General features: G+C 42.0%; 1 protein-coding gene across 2 annotated transcripts; it reads right to left on the bottom strand.

Annotated features, from left to right (window-relative positions):
* Window positions 1–323: 323 nt before the first annotated feature.
* Window positions 324–26742, bottom strand: LOC109906999 (pleckstrin homology domain-containing family N member 1). 2 transcript variants are annotated; one of them, XM_031794133.1, is made up of 16 exons: window positions 26538–26742; window positions 21160–21250; window positions 20491–20652; window positions 19071–19151; window positions 18088–18178; window positions 12842–12978; window positions 12014–12160; window positions 9455–9535; window positions 8745–8820; window positions 7987–8132; window positions 7547–7885; window positions 4134–4370; window positions 3274–3444; window positions 2464–2688; window positions 1806–1866; window positions 324–904 (listed from the first exon to the last, which is right to left on the bottom strand). In XM_031794133.1, exons 1-16 carry the CDS (start codon window positions 26609–26611, stop codon window positions 717–719), a joined length of 2307 nt encoding a protein of 768 aa, XP_031649993.1. In that variant the 5' UTR covers window positions 26612–26742; the 3' UTR covers window positions 324–716. The 2 variants fall into 2 exon arrangements, with proteins under 2 accessions (XP_031649993.1, XP_031649994.1); XM_031794134.1 differs by having other exon boundaries at window positions 2464–2622; window positions 26538–26725.
* Between the last annotated feature and the right edge of the window lie 1209 nt (window positions 26743–27951).

Here is a 27951-nt window from a genome sequence, read left to right as displayed (position 1 = left end):
AAGACAAGCAACATTTTGCAGCAGTGACACAATGGAGAAAGTCCATTCAAGCCATCAATGTTTGCCTTGTTATTTCAGAACATTAAATCAATTATACTGATGTGTTGCTATTATTAAGCTTACTGGAATGCTTTTTTACAGCTTACAACCAAAGACAGGTTGTCTATGATGCAAAAAAATATAATAATGATATAACATACGAATCAAAACGTTTACACAATATAAAACCATTTAAACAGGACGGTGTTAAAGAAAATGCCCATAAATAACACAAAAAAAACTCGCAAAATTCAAATGAAGCCAAATGCAGTGTAATGATAGTGGTAAAAAAACTAAAACATGTTCAAGCACTCAGGGATAGAAACTATGTACATGTTGCACTTTCATCAATGCTACGTTAACAGAGGTAGGCTCAGTTTCCTACCTTTTTATGCTGTTGTGTGGGAAAGTGTTTTTGCTGAATCATGTTTATCTGCATTTACATACAGTACACAGTAGTGCAGCATTAATACTAAGAAGTTCCTCTTATCTCATGGCCACTTAAAGCATTCTTTTGACTATCTAACAAATACATTATTCACACCCTATTCCCTAAATAGTGGGCTACCTTGAAACAGAGCACACTATCACACAACCATAATATGCAGTAGTGAGCTTGGCTCTCTGATAGGGATCTGTTGTTTGCGCACGTCCAGACGAGTGCCGGCCCATTGTTTTTATAACCATCTCAGCTGGTTGTTTGCCATGGCACCAAGGCCTCTGGCCCCAATGTCTAATCCCGTCCGGTGTGGCGAAATTCCAGACATGGGTTGAATTCTCTCGGTATTGCAGTCGTACTCCCAAATGTTGTCATAGTCCATTTCCTGGTCATCTGGCTCGGATGGTTCAAGGTATGAGTTGTGATCTGTGGGGGAGAGAGAGACGCGATTCCCAGGCTTTTAGTTTTCAAAGAGCAGAAGAAGAAGAATACAAGACCTGTCCCAGATTGGGCAACTAGTTTTGGATCAGGTCCAATGTATACTGGCACTTTCTCATGGTGTGTGTGAACAGCTACACAGTGTTACTGTACTGTAAAACTCCATCCTGTTGCATACCTAACAGAACCCACGGTTTGTCCTCTGTTTTGTCCTCGGAATTGTGCAAAGACATACAACTTGAGGTGATCACCTGATAATGCCCTGAGTTATAGCCAATTTTACAGTGGGTTTATATTTGGAGATACCGAGATAACCTCTTTAAATCCCATCCTGTTTTTATATGAGATAAAAGGAGACATAGATATGAGCTAGAGCGAGCGGTCCTAGCCTAGTTGTGAGCTGTCAGTCATGGCTAGCAGTAACCCTGTCTGGAACAGTGTTCTGTTACACTGGGCTTTCCCCCCATGAGACACCTGAACACATGGTATTTAAAGCTGGCCTAAGCTCCATTTCATTGGCACATCTGCGCATTTCCTGCACTTTTTTGTCAAACTGCATGTTGACAGTGACACACCCAGTCCAATATTCCAATGTTTTATATGGTATATTATACAATACTGCATGTGCAAATGTGCCCTTTTTCTCCAGTCCCCCTATGAACAGACCTCTGTGTCGTTGAGGTTTTTGAAAAGTAGATTACCAACTAAGGCAGGCTTTGCTTTTAGTGGGATTGTAGTGGGTGAATGACGACGTGACAATGTGTTAGACGGGTTTGAAATGGTGTGCATGACAGAAATGCTAAGAACGCAGCAGGTTTAAAGGTAGCCAATGTTGTTGCATTGTGATGTGCAGCGTGTTAGTTTACAAGAGCATGCTTGACATTCTTACCTGGTGAGTAACCATTCGGCATCTGGGGGGTGTTCATAGCAGCCATCGATGGGAAGAGCCTCTGTCAAAAGATGAGGATAGAAAATTATTTCACATGTACAAGAACAACAAATAGTACTTTAGAGACGATTATTATCGAGTACAAATGGAGATTATTCAAAAGTATTCGAAAGAAATGTGATTGAGCCATAATGCATTAACAGTGGCCAGGATTCAAGTCTTACAGCACTGTTAACAATGCGCCTTTTAAAGGCAATGCTCCTGCGTCTGCAGAGACTGCATTCAAGGTAAAGGCTGCAGATGTCGGCTCAAGCGCTTAATTTGATCCAGTTTGCTACAGCAGGAAAACATGTTAATTATTATGTTGGTTTAATTACTGGACATCTTTTTGATATATTGATATATTTTTCGTTAGGGCAAATCAAGTCTGACGTTTTTAAAGTGGAAATGACAAACTTCCGAAGCATTTTTAAACCTTGAAAACACTACAAGTTTGCATTTCCTGCCGTGCAGAAAAATTCTCATCAACAAAAGAGTGATCAAATTAAGATCCTACATCTGTAAGCCGTATTGACCCATAACAATAAAGCATTGAGTTCTGATAAAGGATCACCATTCATGCTTTGTGAATATGAGCCATTGAGTGTCAGTTTCCCACCTCCTCTTGCACTGCTTTGGGTGCAGGCAGCAGCCTTAGTCTGGGGATAGCTTCAGTTCTCTGGTCTGCTGGCCCCTGAGGGCCCTCCATCTCCAGCCCCTGGTCTTGGCAGAGCACCAGGCTCCTCCTGCAACGCTTGCCCAGGGGAGGGGTGCACAGCTGGAAGGAGGAGGGTAGGAGATGAGGGTCTTGCTGCTTCTGTGGTGGTCCTCGCCAACTTTGTTGCTGAGCATCAGAGGGTGCAAGCGTTAAAAAGCCAGCAGGTCAAATTTGTAGTCGTGGTAATTGGAATTGAAGTGCCTGTCCAATGACAGTCTTGCATATAAAGCCACTGGCGAGAACCTTAAGCACCCCCCATGTGTCAATATGGTGTCTAAAATCTAGACAAACCTAGACAGAAAACTTAAATTCAATCGATTAAATCATATTTCTTTAAAATACAGGTCATGTATATGGACAGGACGTTGCTAGTGACAAGGAATTTAATCTCTCAGCAGTCCACTTCATTATGCATCAGAGATAATCAATTAGTCATCAGCAACATGCAGCCCTTAGCCTCTGTCCATTGCCTGCGTCAGTCACCCCCTGGTCAAACACTTCCTGTATGCGTGCATGCATGTGCCTGCGTCTATATGCACATGTACACAATCAGGTACACACAACCTGATTGTGTGTATGTGTGTACTTTTGTTGTACAGTTCATGTGTGCATATGTGATATGTGCGTGTACAGTATGTGTGTGAGAGTTGGCGGGGAGTACGGTTGTGGTGTAAACTGAGACACATGGATCCAGTATCGTGGTCGGCTTACCGTTGGCTGCTGCCTGGGCCAGCTCTCCTCCTGGGCGTAGGTGTCAGGGGTGCAGGGCTCATCGTACAGGGGCGACAGGGGCTGCCGGGGTGCACACATGTCTGAGTGGCGCTGGGGGGTGGAGAGCGATGCGTACTTCGGGGACGTCTGAGGGGTGCTCCAGCTGTTGGACTAATCACACAGGGATTTCCAGGGGTTATCATTATTCTTCCGAGCCTCAGTCAGTCATCTGTTCCTTGCGGCACAGTGGGTGAATGGCCATTGTCTTTTCTCGCTCTCTCACGCTCCTAGGCTAGCAGAAGCTAATCATTTAAGCCACACTTAGCGCTGGGATTTGGGGTCGAGTTACCAAGCGGAGAGATGGGTCTAATCTCACACATGCTCTACAGAGGGGCAAAAGGAAAAGGGTGAGGTAGTGGGGGTGTAGTCTACTAGGATCACATCTGTATGTGTGTGGTGTTGGGAGTGTATGCCACTAGCCTGCTACACTAATCTGTCTTTAGTCTCTTTAATTGGAACCCCCTGACGGCGGAAGGTTACGGTAAGTTGTTTCATGTCCAGCATTTATGATGTAATATCTACATGAAGCCACATTGTCTGAATTAAGCTGAAGAGGTACTACCATTTACTTCTTTAACTCACAGACCTGTTGCTTTGTGGTACTAGTCCGTTTTAGTTCTAGTACCCATGATGTACCGACTAGGTGAAAAATCTGTCCATGTGCTCTTAAGCAAGGCACTTTGCTTTTGTAAATTGCTCTGGATAAGCGTGTCTGCTAAATGACTAAAATGCCAAATGCAAAGGTAAGTCACAGAGGGAATATTCCAAAATCAAGTTAGCCGCCAGGCTGAAGTTAGTACCTTGACGAGGGTGGCTTTCTCCAGGCATTGCGGGGTGCTGGCGCGGTCACGGTGCAGGCCTGAGTAGGGGATGTTGTAAACCGGGGACAGCACCACTGGCCCCTCATGGGGGAGGTAGAAGCAGCGCTGTGACAAAGGTCGGGGGTCACGCTCGGACCTGGCGGCGTGGGACGAAACGCTGTTACTGCGGCTGCCCAGCCGAGCTGTCTCAGTAGAGCAGGGCCGACTGGAGATGTACTGTAAGGACACACAGAGACAGGGGGCAAAGGTCAAGTATGCTCGGTGACATTGCAACAAGCTAGGGTGATGCGAATGAACACTGATACTACTACTCAATCCTCAATACACACACGCACAGTCCATCCATATGACTAAGCTCACTGATACAGATGGAGTGTATTCTAGAAATGATCGTAATGCTTTTGAATCAGCACTTTTAGAGAGCAATGAACTAAAGTGGTACCAACTGATAAATAAACCTGAAAGTAACAAACAGCGCAACTACTGCCCTTTTAAACGCACTTTTGGGACTGAACCCTATATACGGAAAGTTTTAACCAAGCAAATGTCGAAGCTCTTTTGCAAAATGTAGATGTGGAGTGGCCCCTCATTCTATTGAGACTGGTAGATACAAAAACACTCCCCTAGATAACAATACTTAGATAGCAACTACTTAGCATGTTAGCTAACTCTTCCTCTAACCACAACCATTTTAGCTAACTCTTTCCCTAAACCTAACCCTAATCCCTTGCCTAGCTAAATACAGCTAGCTAAAGTTAGCCACCTTGCTACCTAGCTAGAATTCGTAACATATCATACATTTAGCAAATTCATAACATATTGTATGTTTTCTGAAATTCGTAAAATATTATATGAATTCTAATTCGTAACATATCATACGAAATGGGTGATGGACATCCACAAATTAATACATAACATACATATCATACTAAATGGAGTGTATCAGATTCACATACAGAATAATAAGACATTCTCTGAGAACAGGTTGTAGATAAACATGTCCTTTTTGTAATGATGGTTACATTGAAACTAAAGCTCATGCCTTGATGTACTGTGTGTTATACAGTGAGGGAAAAAAGTATTTGATCCCCTGCTGATTTTGTATGTTTGCCCGCTGACAAAGAAATGATCTGTCTATAATTTTAATGGTAGGTTTATTTGAACAGTGAGAGACAGAATAACAACAACAAAAAAATTCTGAAAAACCCATGTCAAAAATGTTATAAATTGATTTGCATTTTAATGAGGGAAATAAGTATTTGACCCCTCTGTAAAACATGACTTAGTACTTGGTAGCAAAACCTTTGTTGGCGATCACAGAGGTCAGACGTTTCTTGTAGTTGGCCACCAGGTTTGCACACATCTCAGGAGGGATTCAGCTCCCTCCACTGATTTTCTATGGGATTAAGGTCTGGAGACTGGCTAGGCCACTCCAGGACCCTAATGTGCTTCTTCTTGAGCCACTCCTTTGTTGCCTTGGCCGTTTGTTTTGGGTCATTGTCCTGCTGGAATACCCATTCACAACCCATTTTCAATGCCCTGGCTGAGGGAAGGAGGTTCTCACCCAAGATTTGACGGTACATGGCCCCGTTCATCGTTCCTTTGATGCGGTGAAGTTGTCCTGTCCCCTTAGCAGAAAAACACCCCCAAGCATAATGTTTCCACCTCCATGTTTGACGGTGGGGATGATGTTCTTGGGGTTATAGGCAGCATTCCTCCTCCTCCAAACACGGCGAGTTGAGTTGATGCCAAAGAGCTCCATTTTGGTCTCATCTGACCACAACACTTTCACCCAGTTGTCCTCTGAATCATTCAGATGTACATTGGCAAATTTCAGACGGGCATGTATATGCAATTTCTTGAGCAGGGGAACCTTGCGGGCACTGCAGGATTTCAGTCCTTCATAGCGTAGTGTGTTACCAATTGTTTTCTTGGCGACTATGGTCCCAGCTGCCTTCAGATCATTGACAAGATCCTCCCGTGTAGTTCTGGGCTGATTCCTCACCGTTCTCATGATCATTGCAACTCCACGAGGTGAGATCTTGCATGGAGCCCCAGGCTGAGGGAGATTGACAGTTCTTTTGTGTTTCTTCCATTTGGGAAAAATCGCACCAACTGTTGTCACCTTCTCACCAAGCTGCTTGACGATGGTCTTGTAGCCCATTCCAGCCTTGTGTAGGTCTACAATCTTGTCCCTGACATCCTTGGGGAGCTTTTTGGTCTTGGCCATGTTGGAGAGTTTGGAATCTGATTGATTTATTGCTTCTGTGGACAGGTGTCTTTTATACAGGTAACAAACTGAGATTAGAAGCACTCCCTTTAAGAGTGTGCTCCTAATCTCAGCTCGTTACCTGTATAAAAGACACCTGGGAGCCAGAAATCTTTCTGATTGAGAGGGGGTCAAATACTTATTTCCCTCATTAAAATACAAATCAATTTATAACTTTTTTTTTGACATGCGTTTATCTGGATTTTTGTTGTTGTTATTCTGTCTCTCACTGTTCAAATAAACCTACCATTAAAATTATAGACTGATAATTTCTTTGTCAGTGGGCAAACGTACAAAATCAGCAGGGGATGAAATACTTTTTTGGGGGGTCTGTCCACAATGTGGTAAAAAAAAAAATCGAAGTGATGTATCATTGTGGAGTGACACTCAAATAAATGTTTCTAAACTAAACTCTACACACACACACACCAAGAACAACATGTCTTGTGGGCACAGCACCTTCCCCAGTATAAGCTAATTGGATGAGTGACCAGTCTGTAGGGTCATTCTCTCTTCAGGAAGTCAACTCAAGGTCTTGATAGCGTACGCAACTTCTGCTGAATCTGAAACACTCTCCGTTATCAGTTAACTTATTGATTGCTGAGGCAGCGTGTCAGTGCCCCTCATTTCTCATGGTCAAAGTTATCTTAATGGTGTTATTTCAGAGGAGGAAAACACAATAAATGATCTCATTTTCGAGAGGTTTAAGAACTTCAGCATTGGCTTGGGTTGTACCAGGAGAGGCACAGTCTAAACCTTTGTTATTAATAATTCACATTTGAAAAATGCTGAGCTCAACTCCACCAAAACAAACAAGCGCTTTAATGATATGGATATCAGATACTATATATACCGGCTACATAAAAATTACCACCACAAGGCAGAGCCTTACAACGCCCAACATCGTAGTGTAAAGGTAAATAAATTTGCTTTGAGTGGCCTAGTTCACATGGAAGTAGCACACATTCCATTTAACCCTAATTTCTTTGTAGAAAGCAGAACTGGCTCAAAAACATTTCAAATACTTTGACATGTGCTTAATATAGCTTATTTTGTCATTTGAATGTGTCTGACATATGTATTGGATCCAGGCCTGGTAGAAAGTATTCAAGTGCAAACTTACACATAGGGGTTCTGTGTAGCCTGGGGACAGAGGGTTGTCCGCGTGTCTAGGGGGGAACTGGAGGTGCTGGGACCCGGAACCAGACCCCCGTCCACTGTGGGACTTCCCCAGCCTCAGAGAATCACTCCCAGCGGACTGCCCCAACCTCAGAGAATCACTCCCAACGGACTGCCCCAACCTCAGAGACTCACTCCCAGCAGACTGCCTCAGCCTTAGAGACTCACTCCCAGCAGACTGCCCCAGCCTCAGAGAATCACTCCCAGCAGACTGCCCCAGCCTCAGAGACTCACTCCGGCTCTGGTTCCGGCTGTTCCAACTCCACCTATCAACCTCTGGAGCCTAGTGTGAAAAATACAACACTAAATGTTAAGAACTGACAACAAGGGAATGGACACAGTTAAAACTCAGAAGGGCCTTGTTGACCTAATCTAATGTCTCACCTCTTTCGCTGTGGGGGTGTAGATGATGTCATAAACGGGGGGTGGGGGGCTGACCACAGGGACATCGAAGGCTTTGAAGTGCTGGATCCAGTCATAGAACTCCCTCTTATCCAAACAGGACACCACAATAGGGTTTATCATCTTGCCTGTGACAGCAGGGCAAAACAATGGGTAAGGTCACTCATTGAATGTGCATGAGGCAATGTTCAGTGACATCAGCTAGATTTGCATTCAATTGGGGACAGATTTTCATGCACATTTTCCCACCGGAGATGTTTCCATCAAATTGACTTGTTGCCGACAAAAGGCTGTGCGTGATGACGTAGTGCACATAAAAATACCTTTTGTGCTTAAATTCCCACGTACCGAATAAAAGATACAAATTAATTGGGTTCCCATCGCATTTTCAACTCTACTGATGGTTTTCTCACAAACATTTTTGAGATATAGCAAGTGTGCCCACTCTGGTATTGACATGTCGCGCTGTTAGCTAGAGCCACATTGGCTAGAGCGCACATATAGCCTACATGATGAGATTATTATGGACCAAAGAGCGAGATTATTTGTATTTGTCAAACAGAAGACGTTGATCATCACGTCACCAGAATAAGAACATTTCTTTTTTTCTGACATTTGGAAATGTCGACAAAACACCCGCCTTCATTAAAATCTATACGTCACAACAGACCTGTGTCATATACATATGTTGTATTTGAGGGGAGGCTTGCACAATAAGTGTGACATCGAGGTCAATTTACCTTCAATCATGAAGGTGTTGGGCTTGACGTCCTGGCAGGGTGTGGTCACAGTGACCATGTTAAGTGGAAGTTTCCCCTGCAATCATACACACACACACACAGACACACACACACACACACACACACACCGTTATACATACCATTTCACACACTTCTGATTCAAAGACAGATCAGAGGGAACATGACAAATAAGGCCCTCGAGCATAATCAAGGATATGAGTCACTTACTGTATATGAGCTCTTGGGGTGAGTACATTATGTATAGTACATAATGTACATAAGAGTTAGCCTGAATGCCAGTCTGTTTGTGCTATCATGCCAGTTCCTTGCCACTTTTTGGCATGACAAGGATTTGACTTGATTGCACAAACAGATCTGGGACCAGGCTAGCTAAGAGTCTACGTCTACAGATGTATTATCTTAATTGCATCACTCTTTTGTTGCTGAGAATATTTCTGCACAGCAGGAAGTGGAAACTTGTAGTGTATTTGAGGTTTTAAAAGGCTTCTAGTTTGTCATTTCCATTTAAAACGTCAGACTTGATTTGCCCTAACAGAAAATATATCAAACCCTACAAAAAATGGCCATTAATTATAATCCACATAATAATTCACATTTCCTGTTGCGGCAGGATTATTTTCCTGCTGTAGAAAAATGGCTCAAATTAAGATCCTACATCTGTATGGTTCAATGGGACGAATGAAAGGTACCTTGTAGAAAAGTCCGTGGCTCTCTTCTGATAGGATGATCAGAGTGGCTGGGTACATCACCAGTAGTCTGTCACTCTGCTCCTGTATTGGACACAATAGAAACAATCAACACTCACTGCATTAGCTAATTAATTCAAATGTCTATATCCTGTCAATGTATCTTGCGCTCAGTGTAAGATTGACTAATTGAAGTGCCATGTGTTTTCACATCAGATGCAATCAGTTACATAGTTCTACTGGGCTTTCTGTGTCAAATATAGAAGGCCCTTACATTGAAATCTACTCAACAAAAAATATAAACGCAACATGCAACAATTTCAAATATTTTACTGACTTACAGTTCATAAGGAAATCAGTCAATTGAAATAAATTCATTCGGCCCTAATCTATGGATTTCATATGAATGGGCAGGGATGCAGCCATGGGTGGGCCTTGGAGGTCATATGCCCACTCACTTGGAAGCCAGGCCCAGCCACTGGGGAGCCAGGCCCAGCCAATCAGAATGAGTTTTTCCCCACAAAAGGGCTTTATTACAGACAGAAATACTCATCTGTGTAATGTGTAATAATCATGCTGTTTAATCAGCTTGATAATCATCAGCTTCTTGATATGTCACACCTGTCAGGTGTTCTACAGCTGCACTATCGAGAGCATCCTGACTGGTTGTATCACCGCCTGATAGGGCAACTGCTCAGCCTCCGACCGCAAGGCTCTACGGAGGGTAGTGCATATGACCCAGTACATCACTGGGGCCAAGCTTGATGTCATCCAGGACCTCTGTACCAGGCGGCGACAGGTCTTAAAAATTGCCAAAGACTCCAGCCATCCTAGTCATAGACTGTTCTCTCTGGTACTGCTTGCCACACGGCAAGCGGTACCGGAGCGTCAAGTCTAGGTCCAAAAGGCTTCTTAACAGTTTCCCCAAAGCAATAAGACTGCTGAACAGCTAATCAAATGGCTACCCAGACTATTTGCATTGACCCCCACACACTTTTTTTTTACGCTGCTGCTACTCACGGTTTATTATCTATTATCTTTGCATAGTCACTTTACCTCTACCTACATGTACATATTACCTCAATTACCTCGACTAACCTCTATCCCTGCACATTGACTCGGTACAGGTACCCCCTGTATATAGCCTCGGCATTGTTATCTTATTGTTTCTCTTTATTTTTTACTTTAGTTTATTGTGTAAATATTTTTCTTAACTCTTATTTTTTTTTTTTAAGGGGAAAGTAATCTAAAAGTAACAGAAAATAATCAGATTAAGTTACTGAGTTTGGGAAATCAAAAAGTTACAATTTTAGACAGGTAACTAGTAACTAATGGATTACATATAGAAAGTAACCTGTGTGTGTGTGTGTGTGTGTGTGTGTGTGTGTGTGTGTGTGTGTGTGTGTGTGTGTGTGTGTGTGTGTGTGTGTGTGTGTGTGTGTGTGTGTGTGTGTGTGTGTGTGTGTGGTGCGCACGCACTTGCATGCCCGTGAGCGTGTTTCTCCGCCCTGCCGAGGGCGTGTCTGGCAGACAGCTGACATTCCAGCTGTGAGGTGAGTCAAGTTGCTGCGTGAGCTAAGCAACTGCCTCTCACACACCCAGTTTACAAGCCCTTCAATCTCCCTTCGAAAGAATTCCATCAGGCTACCACCAGTTCCCATCAAACGTTAATTGGCCGATTTACCCGCCGGCTACATGAGCGTTGCTGTTTTATAGGATTAAGCCTAGTCAGCATCATGTATTTCCTTGGTTACTTTCTCGCTCGGTTAGCAGAGTAACGTCACGTCTTGTAGGAGTGTATGAGACCTAGGGAGTAAGTGTTGTGGTAACTGTAGTATGTTCTGCTCATACACTCCCTCAAGGTTTAGAGTCCCAGCAGAAAACAATGCTCACTCCTTACATTGTGGTGAGGCCATGGTGAAGTTGCGAAAGAGTAATTGTGTGTGTGTGTGTGTGTGTGTGTGTGTATGTGGTGTGTGTGTGTGTGTGTGTGTGTGTGTGTGTGTGAGAGAGAGAGTCAGTGGGCTCTAAGGTAGATGTTGTTGATTGATAATGTTACGTTTACTCCTCATTCTCAGATCCCCGCTATCTGCCTGATAACAGGTTGGAGTCATAACTGTCTAATGGACAATTCCATAAATTGTCTGGTTTCACAAAACAAGATAGCAACAGTCAAGACCATGAATACACTCTCTTATTCATCTTTCTTAAAATGTGTCTAATCTATTTATGCGCAATGCGGACTGTATATACAGGCTTCTTCGTTTGAGTGATATTTGAATATCAAAAAGTATCTCTACAATCAATAATCAGTCATGTTCTAATATCAAAGGTTATAATGATTCAGTGACAGGTTATAATGTTTCACTGTCAGGTTATAATGTTTCACTGTCAGATTATAATGTTTCAGTGTCAGATTATACTGTTTCAGTGTCAAATTATAATGTTTCACTGTCAAATTATAATGTTTCACTGTCAGGTTATAATGTTTCAGTGTCAGGTTACAATGCACCATAGGCACATCATAAGCCACAGAAAGGTGAGCGGAGGTGGGTGTTGTACCTGGCAGGGGAGGTGCTGCAGACTGACTTTGGTCACGAAAGCGATGGGCCCCAGACTCTCACGCTGAGAACCCTCCCACTCATAGATGGGGTCTTTACTGATTGAGTTCCTCAGCTCCTCTCTCCCCTCCGTGTTCTCCTTTACATTCTGCAGGAAACAGGTAGACATGTTTACATTAGTGAGGCATGGAAATAATCTACCTCACCCAACCAGTTACAAGAAGTAAACATTAAACACATACAGAACTTCTCCACAGTATGAGCTATTAATGCTATAATGATGGGGCTTTTCATTCTCTGATAGTATTTAAGAATGATTGCGTCACTATCATACTTCCTGGGCGAGAATACTGTATAACGAAACATCAATTGTTCCTACACTAGCTGTCACTATTGGAAGTGATACAGGAAGAATGTTGCATGAATGCTTTTTTTTTAAGCTTTTCAGAACATATGCATTGGGTTATACCGTTGGTCAAACCTGCTTGTGTAGATGCCCTATATTTCGTCCACTATTGAATGTGTATGATCAGCCTTTTCCACACCTGTTGGTGTAACCATACTTTGACCCAGTGCAGATGTGAGTCTAGTGATGTGGTTGTGGTGTGGCCACAGTCATGACCGCTCCCTGGGAATGGATCATGCACTCAGGAAGAGACAGCCGTGACCTACATGACTCAACACATCCTGTTGATTGATTGCTGTTTTACCCTCAGGATCAACCCAGGGTGTAGCTCCTACTTGGGCCTCCTTAACTGGTCTCTTTAACTGGCCTCCATTTCTGTCATCTGCACTGCCATATCAATGAAACATAGTATTATTTCCTTACCTTAACCCTGGTGTAGGTCTCGATAGGTGCGATGGGGGTGCCCCCGTTGATCTCGATGTGTTCTTTGAGCAGGCCGAACCACATGTCCATCTCCTCCTGGTTGGAGCAATAGACAATGATGGGGTTCAGGCTGACACCTGCAGGGGTCAAAGGTCATGAGGTCAGAGAGGAGATGGCCACCAGCGCTTCCTGCTAAAGCCCTACCCTATCCATTTACAAATAGAAGGTTGTACATTATGCAACTGGAAGCTTGTCGTCGCTAGTAAATCAGACTTTTGGTTTTACCACAAAGAAAGTATTGTGAAAATACTGTAGAGGTAGAGCTCTCCGTCATGTTAATTACACGTTCTGTCAAACTTCCCCAGAAGATACCCTGTAGCCTGATATCCCTTTCAAACTAAGACACACCAACTTTAGCATGCCGCCAACTTTTTACAGACACAGCTTCACAGAAATTATTTTAATGCTTTTATTCTCTCCATTTAAATGTATGTAGTTCTGTCCTTGAGCTATTCTTGTCTATTGTCACAGCAATGCCTTGGCATTTGGCTTGGGGGAACACACACTGCCATTTCATATTTTTTCTTGACTTTGACAGGTAAATATTTAAAGGCCACTGATATTTAGCTAATAAATGATTGGTTAATATGCATACGTATCTAACTACTAGCCATTTGTAGTTCATCTGTCTTCAACCAAAATAACTGGGTAGTTTGAAAGGAGAGAGCACACGATGGTGTGATCACATTGGCTGGTGATTTATTTACTGCAGTATTAGGAATAATATTTAGGCACTGAACGATGGGTTAATATGAATGAGCTTCTTGAGCTACACATAGCCTCTCTTTTCCAGATGCGCCCATGCGCAATTATGTAAGAATGTCTTGTCTGTTTAATGAACAAAATAAGTGTCACAACCACAGTGGTGGAAAAAGTACCCAATTGTCAAAGTTGAGTAAAAGTAAAGATATCTTAATAGAAAATACCTCAAGTAAAATGATTTGGTTTTAAATATACTTAAGTATCAAAAGTAAATGTAATTGCTAAAAGATACTTAAGTATCAAAAAATCCTCATATTAAGCAAACCAGACAGCATGATTTTGTATATATTTTTTAACTTACGGATAGCCAGGGGCACACTCCAACACTCAGACATCATTTACAAACAAAGCGTTTGGGTTAAGTGAGTCCGCCAGATCAGAGGCAGTAGGGATGACCAGGGATGTTCTCTTGATAAGTGTGTGAATTGGACTAGTTTCCTGTCCTGCTAAGCATTCAAAATGTAACGAGTACTTTTGGGTGTCAGGGAAACTGTATGGAGTAAAACTTACATTTATTTTCTTTAGGAATGTAATGGAGAAAAAGTAGAATTTGTCAAAAATATAAATTGTAAAGTAGAGTACAGATACCCCCAAAAAACTTTTAAGTATTGTAACTTATTAAGTACTTTACACCACTGCATAGCGATGTAGCCTATAGGCTGCACAGACCAGTAACGTAATTAAACAGCTAAATATGCTTTTCTTTTGAAAATAAATTGTATTTGTCTTAATGTCTCTTATGGACCTATCTAAACAAATTATTATTGGATCATTTCCAAACTTCGTAATGGTGTATATTTAATCTTGTAACTACCCATCCCGGATCCGGGAGCGTTGCCATCAACTACTGTAATTAGCATAACGCAACGGACAAAAACGGACAAAAATATTTTCTAGAAAATATTCATATTCATGAAATATAGTGAAACACAGCATAGCCTTTTGTTAATCACCCTGTCATCTCAGATTTTGAAATGATGCTTTTCAGCCAAAGCAAGACAAGCATTTGTGTAAGTTTATCGATAGCCTAGCATAGCATTATGCCTAGCTAGCAGCAGGCAACCTGGTCACGAAAATCAGAAAAGCAATCAAATTAAATCGTTTACCTTTGATGAGCTTCGGATGTTTTCACTCACGAGACTCCCAGTTAGATAGCAAATGTTCCTTTTTTCCCAAAATATTATTTCTGTAGCCGAAATAACTTAGTTCTTCATGTTTGGCTGAGAATTCGACCGGAAATTGCGGTCACGACAACCCCGAAAAATATTCAAAATTAGCTCCATAATATCGACAGAAACATGGCAAACGTTGTTTATAATCAATCCTCAAGGTCTTTTTCAAATATCTATTCGATAATATATCCACCGGGACAGCTGTATTTTCAGTAAGACCGGGAGGAAAAATAGCTACCTCTGTCTATTACGCAAGAATTACTCTGAGAGCCCTCAGCCAGACACTTACGCAATGTAGTCGCTTACGCTCATTCTTCAACATAAAGGCGGGAAACTACGTCAAAATGCTGTAGACACCTGGGGGAATACGTAGAAAAAGGAATCTGGTTGATAGCCCATTCACTGCTCAATAGGGACGCATCGGAACGCAGAGCTTTCAAAACATGAGTCACTTCCTGATTGGATTTTTCTCAGGCTTTCGCCTGCAATATCAGTTCTGTTATACTCACAGACAATAATTTTACAGCTTTGGAAACTTTAGAGTGTTTTCTATCCTAGGCTGTCAATTATATGCATATTCTAGCATTTTGTCCTGACAAAATAGCCGTTTACTTTGGGAACGTTATTTTTCCAAAAATGAAAATAGTGCCCCCTAGATTCAACAGGTTTTAATGGATTTATTCAAATAGGCCCATCCACATCGGCACACCCGTACTCCCACTCGTCAACAGTGCCGGCATGCGCACAGGATATATAAAAGGCTTACGCCGGCAAGAATGTGGTAAAAAGAGGACTGTTTGAAAGGAGGTCATACAAGCAATACCCCAAAAATGTTTTTCCAGGAAACATACAGTAAATCATGTGTGAATTAGGTATAACTTACATGTAAACTACTACAGGAGAGAACTTGCAACCTGAGCCGGTATTCATAGTGTCTCAGAGCAGGACTGCTGATCTAGGATCAGGACCCATGTCCATGTCATCTTATCTGTTGTGATCTAAAAGGCCAAACCGATCATAAATCAGCCATTCTACTTTGAAACGCTTGCTACATATGGGCCCTGCTCTCTTTGGCCTCATAACAGCTCACCTAGTGGGGAAACAAGGCACCTCCCTCTGGACTGCCTTCCTTCCCAACAGGAATGTAGCCTACAGGACCTGCAGTGAATAGAGCAGGAATCTCCCTTTATCAGCCCTACTACACACACTAGAGATAACAGCCTCTCATTCCAGCTCATTGTCCGGAATGCTTGCCTTGCCAGCTGGACGCTTCTCTAAACGGCGGCCATGCTGCTCTCGTTAGTTGATTTTCTTTTTCCTTGTTCCAGCCTTCATTTTAGACCTTGATCATCACACTCCCTTGAAAGAGGCATTTTCACATGGTTCACGTGAGGACAGCCAAAGTTCAAACCCAACCAAGGCTTGTCGGGTTGTGAAATATTTCAGGAGCCGAGGCCTATTGATCTGACCTGTCCACCTTAACTGACGTGTGAGAGTCTGGACTAGCGGTAGCGCTGTCAACTCTGGACTGAGTCCATTCCTCCTAGAGGCGGGAGTGTGCGGGTCCCCCTCCGCTACTCTTTTCCTGGCTGTGATTACCCTCTCATCTGTCTCATCCTCATTTCATATACATCTCTATCAGAATGCAATTAGAATGCAAATGCAAATGTGGCGCAACATGACACCAACTTATAATTTCAATGAACTTTCCAGGATTTTTTAGGTCACTTTCGGGACCTTACATGTTCCTAGTATGTCATGCTAAGTCAACTCCTGTTATTCTACGTGTGTTTCCAGTGAAGTCTACTACAGCCTCCCTGCAGGTAAATAAAGGCTCTCTCAGAATAGAGAAAACATCTGAAATACATTAGTTTATTAAATCAGTTTTCTCTGGGAAATATCCATGAATGTGACGTATGTTTTGGCCATGGGTAGCGAAGAAAATGTTTGACAGTGGAGATCTCTTCCGTTTCAAAAACAGGATGTGAATGATAAAGAATTCTCTGTGACTTGAGCTGACTTTACGTGTCAATGACTTTTATTCACAATGTGTGTCATCTTGAGTGCAGAGAAATGCCCAAGATCCCCTCATCAAACACATTTAAATCCTAAATTCATTCCAATTCTAGCCCGGTTGCCAGGTATGTCTGTGCTTTAACAGACCCCTCTGACAATAATTGCCATGCCATAGAATGGACGACAGAGAAGCTGGCTAAGGCACAAATCCATCAACCATGCTCAAATTCATTTTGCAACTACTTCCTATCACTATCAAAGATGCAGTCAAGTTGATAATGAAGTCCAGGAACATTTAGAGATCAGCGCCCATATCCACAAAGCCTCTCAGAGTAGGAGTGCTGATCTAGGATCTGTCCATATCATTTATTCATTAATATCTATAAGGTAAAACGGATCATAGTTCAGCACTCCTACTCTGAGACAGTTTGTGGATATGAGCCCAGATTCTAAGGGGCAGAACTAGCAGGCATTAAGTAGGATGCCCCTGGAATGTGCAATAGATTAAATGTCTTGATAGGGCTTAGAGCGGGCGCTGGCCTTTCTGCCTTGACAGCTGAGCGAGTTCAGGAGCACCTGTCGCACAACAAGAGGGGCCTTCAAGAGCGGCTTGGTCCCCTGACTGAGGGCTGAGAGAGGCGACACTAGTTAGTCTTGGGGTTGTGTGGAGGTGAAATAGGTCACAGCAGTTTTGAGTCACCGGAATATAGGAAACGCCACCCTTTGAAAATAGTGGGTGGTTGCAGTTTGGGATTGTGAACGTGAATATGGGCTCTGCCTGTCTTTGCTGAGAAAGAAACGAAACTTGAGAACCGTGCGCTTTGTTTTGAGTTTTTGACAGCAATTACAAGATATAAGTGAAAGTCAAGTTATTTCGCACACATCTCAAGTAGCTTTGAGATTGGTTGAAAGAAGAGGGGCATTTAGTCACTACTTAATGCAAAGTAGCTTTTACAAATTCCTGAACTAGATTTTCTTTGTTTCAGTCGGTGAGAATAGAACGTCGCCTACCACACAGCTGAGTTACAGAGAGGCTTGAGGTTAGCCTGTGAATCATAAACAACTATAAACACACGGCGGTCCAATGCCAACTCAACACAGATTTGTTATAGTCAATAGAAAACATGAAGCAATTGATTTCAACATCTCAGCGCTCCATGCTCTGCTAACTGTGAATGCCACTACTACCACAAGGAGTCATTTTGTTTTTCCCTTTCAAGTAAAAGGCCAACTAACCGTTGATCTGGAAGGCAAATTCCTGGAGTTGGCTGTGGTTACAGTTCTGCTGCAGGTTGCAGATGGTGAGTTCTTTCAGAGGAAGAGTCCCCTGCACAGCACAAAACACAAGTCAAATCTTAGTCATTCAATCATTCCCTTGAACCATACAATTTCATTGTCATGACCATAGAAATAGACTTTTAAAAAAGGATGGGTTTCACTGTTTTTCAAGCATGGATAATACCTCATAACTAAATTGTTGACAAATGTTATAGTTTTATATTCATTGAAAGCAATCACTCCCCTTTATGAACATTTCATGACTCTAGGACCAAGAAAATGTATTCAAAATAGCTTCTGATTTTTTTGGGATCTTATGACCATCAATGCTCAAATGTGCTCATTTTTCTGTTTCAGTTCTGGAATTTCTACTTAGGCAAATATCACTATTAATTGGCGTGAAACTAAAGCCAGCCAGGTTGCATGTATGATTGTCTGAGGCCTTACATTTGTTGTCATAATGTCTAATATCCAGTAATGCTCCAGCAGCCTCCCACCCTGTGACTGAGTCTAGTACAAACACGATATAGACAAACACGATATAGACAAACACGATATAGACAAACACGATATAGACACTGCTTGATGACTGTTCATACTTTACTAGACAGGTTAAGGAGACAGTCATACACACCATGTTTACCAATACAAAAACCGTTCGCAAGGGACACGTAATCAGTGTATCGGTTATATTCACTTAGACAGGGACACGAGATTGAAAACGACATTACATCTGAGTCATTTAGCAGATGCTCTTATAATACCGAGCTATTTTACAATCAGTGCACTGAGACTACTGTGTCATAGGAAACATTTCCTCTCCATTTGTCATTTGTGATCAATTTGTGAATCATTACTCATTAATTTACAACATGTTGAGTACAATCTATCTCCATAAATAACATAACGGCAGACTTTGAAGAACAGTTGGAAAGCCTCACCTGGTAGGTGAGTCCAGTGGTGTTGTTGGAGACAAAATGAAGGTGTGTCTGGAAGAGGTCCAGGTAGCAGTCATGCACATCCTGAGGAGAGAGTGCAAGAGACTGAGTGTGTCTGCCTGTGTCTGTGTGTGTGTGTGTGTGTGTGTGTGTGTGTGTGTGTGTGTGTGTGTGTGTGTGTGTGTGTGTGTGTGTGTGTGTGTGTGTGTGTGTGTGTGTGTGTGTGTGTGTGTGTGTGTGTGTGTGTGTGTGGAAGCGATATGCCTCTATCTGTCTATTATGGTGGTCATTCGGGGAAACATAGAATATCAGAGGAAGACTAAAGGATTGGCAATATGACGCAGTGTTACCAAATAATGATTTGGAGATTGATTCATCATGACATGATGAATGTCCCACAAAGCACCCGATTCCCTGTAAAGTGCACTAATTTTGCTGACTGTGAGTAATTTTACATCTGTAGGAAGTGTTGTGCTAGATTTTGATCATAAGGACTTGTTGTATTAGGAGGACGTGTGGTATTATGAGGACTTGTGGTATTCTGAGGATTTATGGGATTTACAATCACTTCCTGCCATTTGCCAAGGCTAGCCCTGTATTCTTTTCAGGTTCAAAAACAGTGAAGCAATACTTCCTCCTCGATTTACTCTCTGCGTTGTATTGAGTTACCAAACAATGTGTCCTTTCCCCTATGACACTCCATTACAACACTCCATTCTTTCACTCCTTTTTTGTCTCTCTCTCGCTCTCTCACTCTCTTTGACAGTGTGATTGCATCTGTGACAGATAGCGATTCCCACGGTGGGGCGCCGGTATTTTCCTGTATACCTGTTCTTAGATCAGCCCTGAGGTTGTCTCAGGGAGTTGTTTCCCAATTCCTTCAGTGCCCAGCGTGTTGAAACGCGGCCTGCGGCCCCCTATGCTGACACGGTCTGCGGTCCCCTACCCTCGTTTTATTCATCCCCCTCGGTCACCACGTCAACGTTAGCTAAGCATTAGCTAACCGTTTCACAAACCCGCAGAGCTAGGACTACATCCTGTCCCCTCCACCTGTTTGGTTGGTTTACCTCTCGTCGGGGGTGACTAACACACTGTTTCACTGTGGGGTTGAGGCTTGTTTGAAGACCTCATTAACCACAATGACTGTGTGGAGGTATATGTTTATTGTGCTTTATTGTTGTTTCATCATTTAGTTAGTCAGTTATCTGAAGTGACTTGAGGTGTTACAGTTCCGTCAGAGGACGTGTGCATGTGCTCGCCTCTCTGTGTGTGTGTGCATGTGTGTGTGCTCGCATCTCTGTGTGTGTGTGTGTGTGTGTGTGTGTGTGTGTGTGTGTGTGTGTGTGTGTGTGTGTGTGTGTGTGTGTGTGTGTGTGTGTGTGTGTGTGTGTGTGTGTGTGTGTGTGTGTGTGTAGTTTCTCACCTGGCAGTGGAGGAAGCGGAAGCGGACTTTAGAGCTGTGGACCATCCTGCCATAATTTTTGACATTGATGCTGCTTTTCTTCCAGCCACTGGCTAGGTCGTAAGGGAACGGAGGTTCCCACTTAATGTTCTCGATCTTCTGCAGATCCTTATGGGTCATCTCCTGCAAGCAACCAATCACATTAGTGAATATTAGCCCATTGTGCACAACAAACCTGGGGCGGCAGGTACCCTAGTGGTTAGAGCGTTGGACTAGCTACCGAAAGGTTGCAAGATCGAATCCCCGAGCTGACAAGGTATAAATCTGTCATTCTGCCCCTGAACAAGACAGTTAACACAGTGTTCCTAGGCTGTCATTGAAAATAAGAATTTGTTCTTAACTGACTTGCCTAGGTAAAACAAAACTAACTTAAATTGGGGATAAAGAAGTTTGATTTTCAGAAAAAAAGGTTATTCAGTTGTCCCAAGATTATACATACATGTATCGACATAGTAAGTGTGTTTGGTTGAAATGAGAGAAAAATATTCGTCGTAAAATATTTGTGTGTGTTCATGAAATATGTCTGTCATTTATCATGGTTTAGAGAGAGAGAATGGAAGATGGAGAGTGAGAGAGACGGACGGAGAAAGGGGGGAAGAGGGAGGGAGAGAGTTTTCCAGCGTTCCATACCTTCCTCGGAGTGACAGTGCAGAGAATATTGATGATGCTGTTGGACTTCTCCTGTCCTTCCTGGGGATACCTCTTACGGAACAAGCGGCTGCTGCTCCGGGAGGGAAGGGGGAAAAGAAACTTCTGTTACAACTCACTCTCCCATGTTTCCCACGCAGGTAGCCTAGCTAGCCTGTTTGTTTGCTGTGCTGCCAGCAGGCTTCTCAATGGCGGATGAAAACAATGAGTTCAAGATGAATGAAGAGTTCCCTTTTCAGTTTGAGAGGGTGTGGAGTGTAAAGTGAGTGCCTGGTTTCACGTTGTAAATCTAGACACATTTGACCAGGAAACCCCTTTGGTCAGTTCCCTTCAATATCACCCATTTAAATGAGCAAAACATTCAGGGCTTATGTCTCAGATAGGCAGTGCATGAATAAAGAAGTAAAGGCTTCAATATCCTCCTTTGTCAAGCCTGAACCCCGTCTGTTATCTTTAGTGTCACCACTTCATAAAGAAACATTTCCGGTGCATTGATAACAGAGTGAGTCAACTTTTAAAATCTCCCTCGAGTTTCTCTCTCTATCTCCCTGTGGCCCATCTAAATGACATTAGCATGAAACAAAGACTTCATCTGAGCTGGTGGTAAATCAAGTTCGGATCAGAATGTGATGACTGACAAATAAGACTGACAAGCATGACTCAATCATCAATAAAGTGATCACTACATTCCAGGTTCTTGTTCTTTGAATTCTGAGCAGAACAATATAATGTGAACACTGACTGTCTAATGCAATCCAGAAATGTAAACTCTGTAAACTTATTGACTAAGACTGGTGTCTGCGAACCTAGTATTTTCTGTGTCACTAGATTGGCAGTCACATTATCTTGCTCTACAGGGAATAACTGAGCTGAACCTGGCCCTTTCACTACACAGAGAGAGAATGTGAGACATTGTCATCCTACAAGAAACCTGGTATAGAGGAGACGGACCCACTGGTTGCCCTCTAGGTTACAGAGAGCTGGTAGTCCCATCCACCAAACTACCAGGTGTAAAACAGGGAAGGGACTAAGGGGGTATGCTCATTTGGTATAGAGCAGAACTAACTCACTCTATTAAATGAATCAAAACAGGAACATTTTACATTTGGCTAGAAATTCAAAAGGAAATGATCTTAACAGAGAAAAATGTCCTCCTGTGTGCTACCTATATCCCCCCACTAGAGTCACCATACTTTAATGACATGTACTAGTCTGTAGCGACCTAAATGCCAGAAACGGACAAGAACCTGACACCCTCAGTACACAGGGGGACACCTGCCTGGAGGTGACAGCATTCCCTCCCCCATATGCCCGCCTAGGCACAACTATGATAACATAACCAACAAAAACTCCTGCAGCTCTGTCGTATGGTGGGTATGTACATTGTCAATGGTAGGCTTCGAGGGGACTCCTATGGTAGGTACACCTATAGCTCATCTCTTGGCAGTAGTACAGTAGACTACTTTATCACTGACCTCAACCCAGAGTCTCTCAGAGCGTTCACAGTCAGCCCGCTGACACCCCTATTAGACCACAGCAAAATCGCAGTCTACTTGAACAAAGCAATACTCAATCATGAGGCATCTAAGCCAAAGGAACTGAGTAATATTAAGGAATGCTATAGATGGAAGGAATGCAGTTTGGAAAACAAAAAAACAAACAATTAGGCAACAACAAATTCAATCCCTTTTAGACAACTTCCTGTACAAAATGTTCCACTGTAATAGTGAAGGTGTAAACTTAGCAGTAGAAAATATTAACAGTATATCTGACCTCTCAGCAATCTCAAATAAGAAACCGAAGAAACTTTAAGCCACTTCTCCAAATCTTTTAGGCTCTTTAACAAAGAACAAAGAACAAACAGCAAAAACCTATACATGATCAAATACAAATCTTAGAATAAACAATTAAAGACTACCAGAACCCATCAGATTCTCCAATTACCTTGAATGAACTACAGGACAAAATAAAAACCCTCCAACCCAAAAAGGCCTGTGGTGTTGATGGAATCCTCAAAGAAATGATCAAATATACAGACAACAAATTCCAATTGGCGAAACTAAAACTCTTCAAAATCATCCTTAGCTCTGGCATCTTCCCCAATATTTGGAACCAAGGACTGATCACCCCAATCCACAATTCAACCCCAATAACTACCGTGGGATATGCGTCAACAGCAACCTTGGGAAAATCCTCTGCATTATCATTAAAAGCAGACTCATACATTTCCTCAGTGAAAACAATGTACTGAGCAAATGTCAAATTGGCTTTTTACCAAATTATCGTACGAAAGACCACGTATTCACCCTGCACACCATAATTGACAAACAAACAAACCAAAACAAAGGAAAAGTCTTCTCATGCTTTGTTAATTTCAAAAAAGCATTCGACTCAATTTGACAAGAGGGTCTGCTATACAAATTGATGGAAAGTGGTGTTGGGGGAAAAACATACGACATTATAAAATCCATGTACACAAACAACAAGAGTGCGGTTAAAATAGACAAAAAAACACACATTTCTTCCCACAGGGCCGTGGGGTGAGACAGGGATGCAGCTTAAGCCCCACCCTTTTCAACATATACAGTTGAAGTTGGAAGTTTACAACTTAGCCAAATACATTTAAACGTACTTTTTCACAATTGCTGACATTTAATCCGAGTAAGAATTCTCTGTCTTAAGTCAGTTAGGATAACCATTTATTTCAGCTTTCATTTCTTTCATCACATTCCCAGTGGGCCAGAAGTTTACTTACACTCAATTAGTATTTGGTAGCATGGCCTTTAAATTGTTTAACTTCAGTCAAATGCTTCGGGTAGCCTTTCACAAGCTTTCCACAATATGTTGGGTCAATTTTGGCCCATTCCTCCTGACAGAGCTGGTGCAACTGAGTCAGGTTTGCAGGCCTCCTTGCTCGCACACCCTTTTTCAGTTCTGCCCACAAATTTTCTATAGGATTGAGGTCAGGGCTTTGTGATGGCCACTCAAATGCCTTGACTTTGTTGCCCTTAAGCCATTTTGCCACAACTTTGGAAGTATGCTTGTGGTCATTGTCCATTTGGAAGACCCATTTGAGACCAAGCTTTAACTTCCTGACTGATGTCTTGAGATGTTGCTTCAATATATCCACATAATTTTCCGGTCTCATGATGCCATCTATTTTGTGAAGTGCACCAGTCCCTCCTGCAGCAAAGCATCCCCACAACATGATGCTGCCACCCCGTGGTTCATGGTTGGGATGGTGTTCTTCGGCTTGCAAGTATCCCCCTTTTTCCTCCAAACATAACAGCGGCGATTATGGCCAAATAGTTAAATTTTTGTTTCATCAGACCAGAGGACATTTCTCCAAAAAGTACAATCTTTGTCCCCATGTGCAGTTGCAAACCGTAGGCTGGCTTTTTTTATGGCGGTTTTGAAGCAGTGGCTTCTTCCTTGCAGAGTGGCCTTTCAGGTTATGTCGATATAGGACTCATTTTACTGTGGATATAGATACTTTTGTACCTGTTTCCACCAGCATCTTCACAAGGCCCTTTGCTGTTGTTCTGTGATTGATTTGCACTTTTCGCACCAAAGTACGTTCATCTCTAGGAGACAGAATGCGTCTCCTTCCTGAGCGGTATGATGGCTGTGTGGTGTCATGGTGTTTATACTTGTGTACTATTGTTTGTACGTGGTACCTTCAGTCGTTTGGAAATTGTTCCCAAGGATGAACCAAACTTGTGGAGGTCTACAATTTTTTTTGAGGTCTTGGCTGATTTTTTTTCTTTTCCCATGAGGTCAAGCAGTGAGGCACTGAGATTGAAGGTAGGCCTTGAAATACATCCACAGGTACACTGCCAATGGACTCAAATGAAGTAAATTAGCCTATCAGAAGCTTCTAAAACCATGACATCATGTTCTGGAATTTTCCAAGCTGTTTAATTAAAGGCACTTAGTGTTAAACTTCTGACCCACTGGAATTGTGATACAGTGAGTTGGGAAAATGATTTGTGTCATGCACAAAGTAGATGTCCTAACCGACTTGCCAAACCTATAGTTTGTTAACAAGAAATTTGTGGAGTGATTGAAAAACGAGTTTTAATGACTCCAACCTAAGTGTATGTAAACTTCCGACTTCGAGTGTATGTTTCCCATGCCAATAAAGCCCCTTGAATTGAACTGAATTGAGAGAGAGCAGGACACAGAGTATGCGAGAACACGGAATTTATTGTTCCAAGTGAACAATCAATTCACCTGCGTGTGTGAGTGTGCGCTTTCAAGTGTGTGCATGCTTTTAAAGAGGCAACGGTTAGGTGCACTTTGGACAACACTAAACCTCTGTTTTTATTTGAACATAAATCTACTTGGCAGAACCCTAAGGATACTACAGATAGAGGCTGCCTCCAGAATGGTAAACCATTTGGTAAAGTAGCAATTCATAACAGTTGTACCATCATGGCCCTTGCTTTGCTCAGTGGCTATAAGTAAAAGCATTTCACTGAGGGTCATAAAGTTGATTCATTTCATGACTCTGATAGTACATTAAAGTAGCATAAGCTTACAGCAATACTAATCAACTTCGAAACAATCCAAAATAATTATTTCATGACTAGGACATTGTCGGTTTATGTCCCGGCAGTGATTATATTCTATCCTAACCATTATATTCTATCCTAACCATTCTATTCTATGCTAACCATTCTATTATATCCTAACCATTCTATTCTATCCTAACCATTATTTTCTATTCTATCCTAACCATTATATTATATTCTATCCTAACCATTCTATTCTATCCTAACCATTCGATTCTATCCTAACCATTCTATTCTATCCTAACCATTCTATTATATCCTAACCATTATATTATATTATATCCTAACCATTATATTATATTATATCCTAACCATTCTATTATATCCTAACCATTATATTATATCCTAACCATTCTATTATATTATATCCTAACCATTCTATTATATTATATCCTAACCATTCTATTCTATCCTATCCTAACCATTATATTATATTCTATCCTAACCATTGTCTTTTATTCAATTCTAATTTGGGTCAGATACTGATGGGAAGGGAACCAGATTATCTGACAAGAAACAAAACTACAGTCTAACAGGGAGATGCAAATAAGAGGAAAACAGTAACTGTATCACACAGTTGGAAATATACCACTGCTCATGTGCTCTTGTGTACCCCCTATGTGATCCTGTCTCTGATCCCATAAACCTCCCAACCTCCGCTTAAACCGTACACCTCAAACACTGTGAAAAATACCAGGAATTCCCTCCATCTCCAATACAACACACGAGCCAGACATGTATGACATTAAGACTCTGCCTGTGTTGTGAGGATTTGCCTTTCCTTACCTGTTCCTGCGTATGAAACTCTTGCTGGAGAACCTGAAGTTGTGTTGGGGAACACATGACATGCTGCTCCCCATGCTGCTCTACTGTTGTCGGGGCTGTCCGCTCCTCTATAGATGTCCTGTATTATGTTCCTCTGTGATGGTGACTGTGTAACCCAAAGCAGACGGTGTAGAGGCAGTGTGCTTACTGAAGTCAGGCGGATACTGAGGGAGAAGAGGGAAGGGCGAGGGTTGTATAGGCAGACCAGTGTGGGTATGTGTCAGTGAGAGTGTGTGCGCGCAGGGGGCGGGGCTTTGAATTGTGTCAGGGAGGGTGTCTGTGTGTGTGTGTGCGCACGTGTGTGTATTTCACACCCTGCGTGGGATCCCTCTGTTAAAGCCATTCCACAACAAAGAAATAGGGGGCAGAGCGAAGTGTGTCATTTCTCTCGTTCCACCAGCCAAATGGGCCTAATTTCAATGTTTAAATACTATCATGAAAAGACAGGTCACTCTGAATTGGTGGTGGTTGACGGTGGTGTCAATCAGAGGGGAGAGGAGTGACCTTCCAGACTGGGACATGTCTGAGCCTGTTGCCCAAAGAAGTATTTATTATTTCCCCATATACATTGAGCACAACGTTATTACTTACGTTTCAGAGTGACGACAAAGGATGTGATATTAAAACGGAGGTCAGTCTCTTGTAGTTGTTCTATATAAATCAACAGCTTACAAAAAAAGGGAATAAATATTTTTCCCACATCGTGTATAAAACATATTTTTTCAGTAATATCACTTTAAACCCAAAATGAACTGAATTTTTTTATATAACATTACATTTTATGAAAAGAAGATATCGTCCATGTATAGCAGACTAGAATGTTATGTCATTGCTGTATTCTTACCTGTGTCTCTCTGTTTAACACTAGAAAAGTCCGGCCTTGAGCCATCCTGTTTTCAGTCACCCATCATTTTGACTGCAACATTCTAACAGTCTAATAAGTACTTTTAATATGCCATCGTAAAAATTATCATTTGGTTGTGTTTACGAAGGTCTTGGGTAGCATTAGAATAGAAAAGAAGAACAATTAAGAACACAATAGTATATTCATTTATGTTACTGTAGGCTCTCTCTAAAAACAAACAAAAACACCACAATTCAAGTGTTAAATCCATCACAAGAGAAATACATTTTCGTTATGGCAGGTTTTAAGAAACATTTTGGAACTAAGAACATGTATTCAAAATAACAAAATAGCATATTTTTAGTTGTATTATATTAATAGTCTTTGCTTTGTAACCTGGGCTACATGTGGCACAGAACAGCTGTTATTCTGGTAAGAAGCCATATTTGGAAGAGCTCATCTCTTAAAATGTAAAAGTTATTTGGCAAAGGTAAGTGTTTTGGAAACCTCAGAATTAGCTTTTTTTCATAC

This window comes from Oncorhynchus kisutch, linkage group LG17 (assembly GCF_002021735.2).
Source record: "Oncorhynchus kisutch isolate 150728-3 linkage group LG17, Okis_V2, whole genome shotgun sequence".
Lineage (NCBI taxonomy): Eukaryota > Metazoa > Chordata > Actinopteri > Salmoniformes > Salmonidae > Oncorhynchus > Oncorhynchus kisutch.
Note: the sequence above shows the minus strand (reverse complement) of the source record. Positions and strands in the feature narration are given on the sequence as shown.

What these genes read in the sequence shown, in the direction of transcription:
- LOC109906999 (XM_031794133.1), bottom strand. Translation starts at nt 26,611, where the DNA reads ATGGGGAGCAGCATGTCATGTGTTCCCCAACACAACTTCAGGTTCTCC. An exon ending in CCACTGGACTCACCTACCAG is followed by an intron (nt 18,179 to 19,070) that starts GTGAGGCTTTCC and finishes TGTGCTGTGCAG; the next exon opens with GGGACTCTTCCTCTGAAAGA. An exon ending in CCAAAGCAGTGCAAGAGGAG is followed by an intron (nt 1,867 to 2,463) that starts GTGGGAAACTGA and finishes ATCTTTTGACAG; the next exon opens with AGGCTCTTCCCATCGATGGC.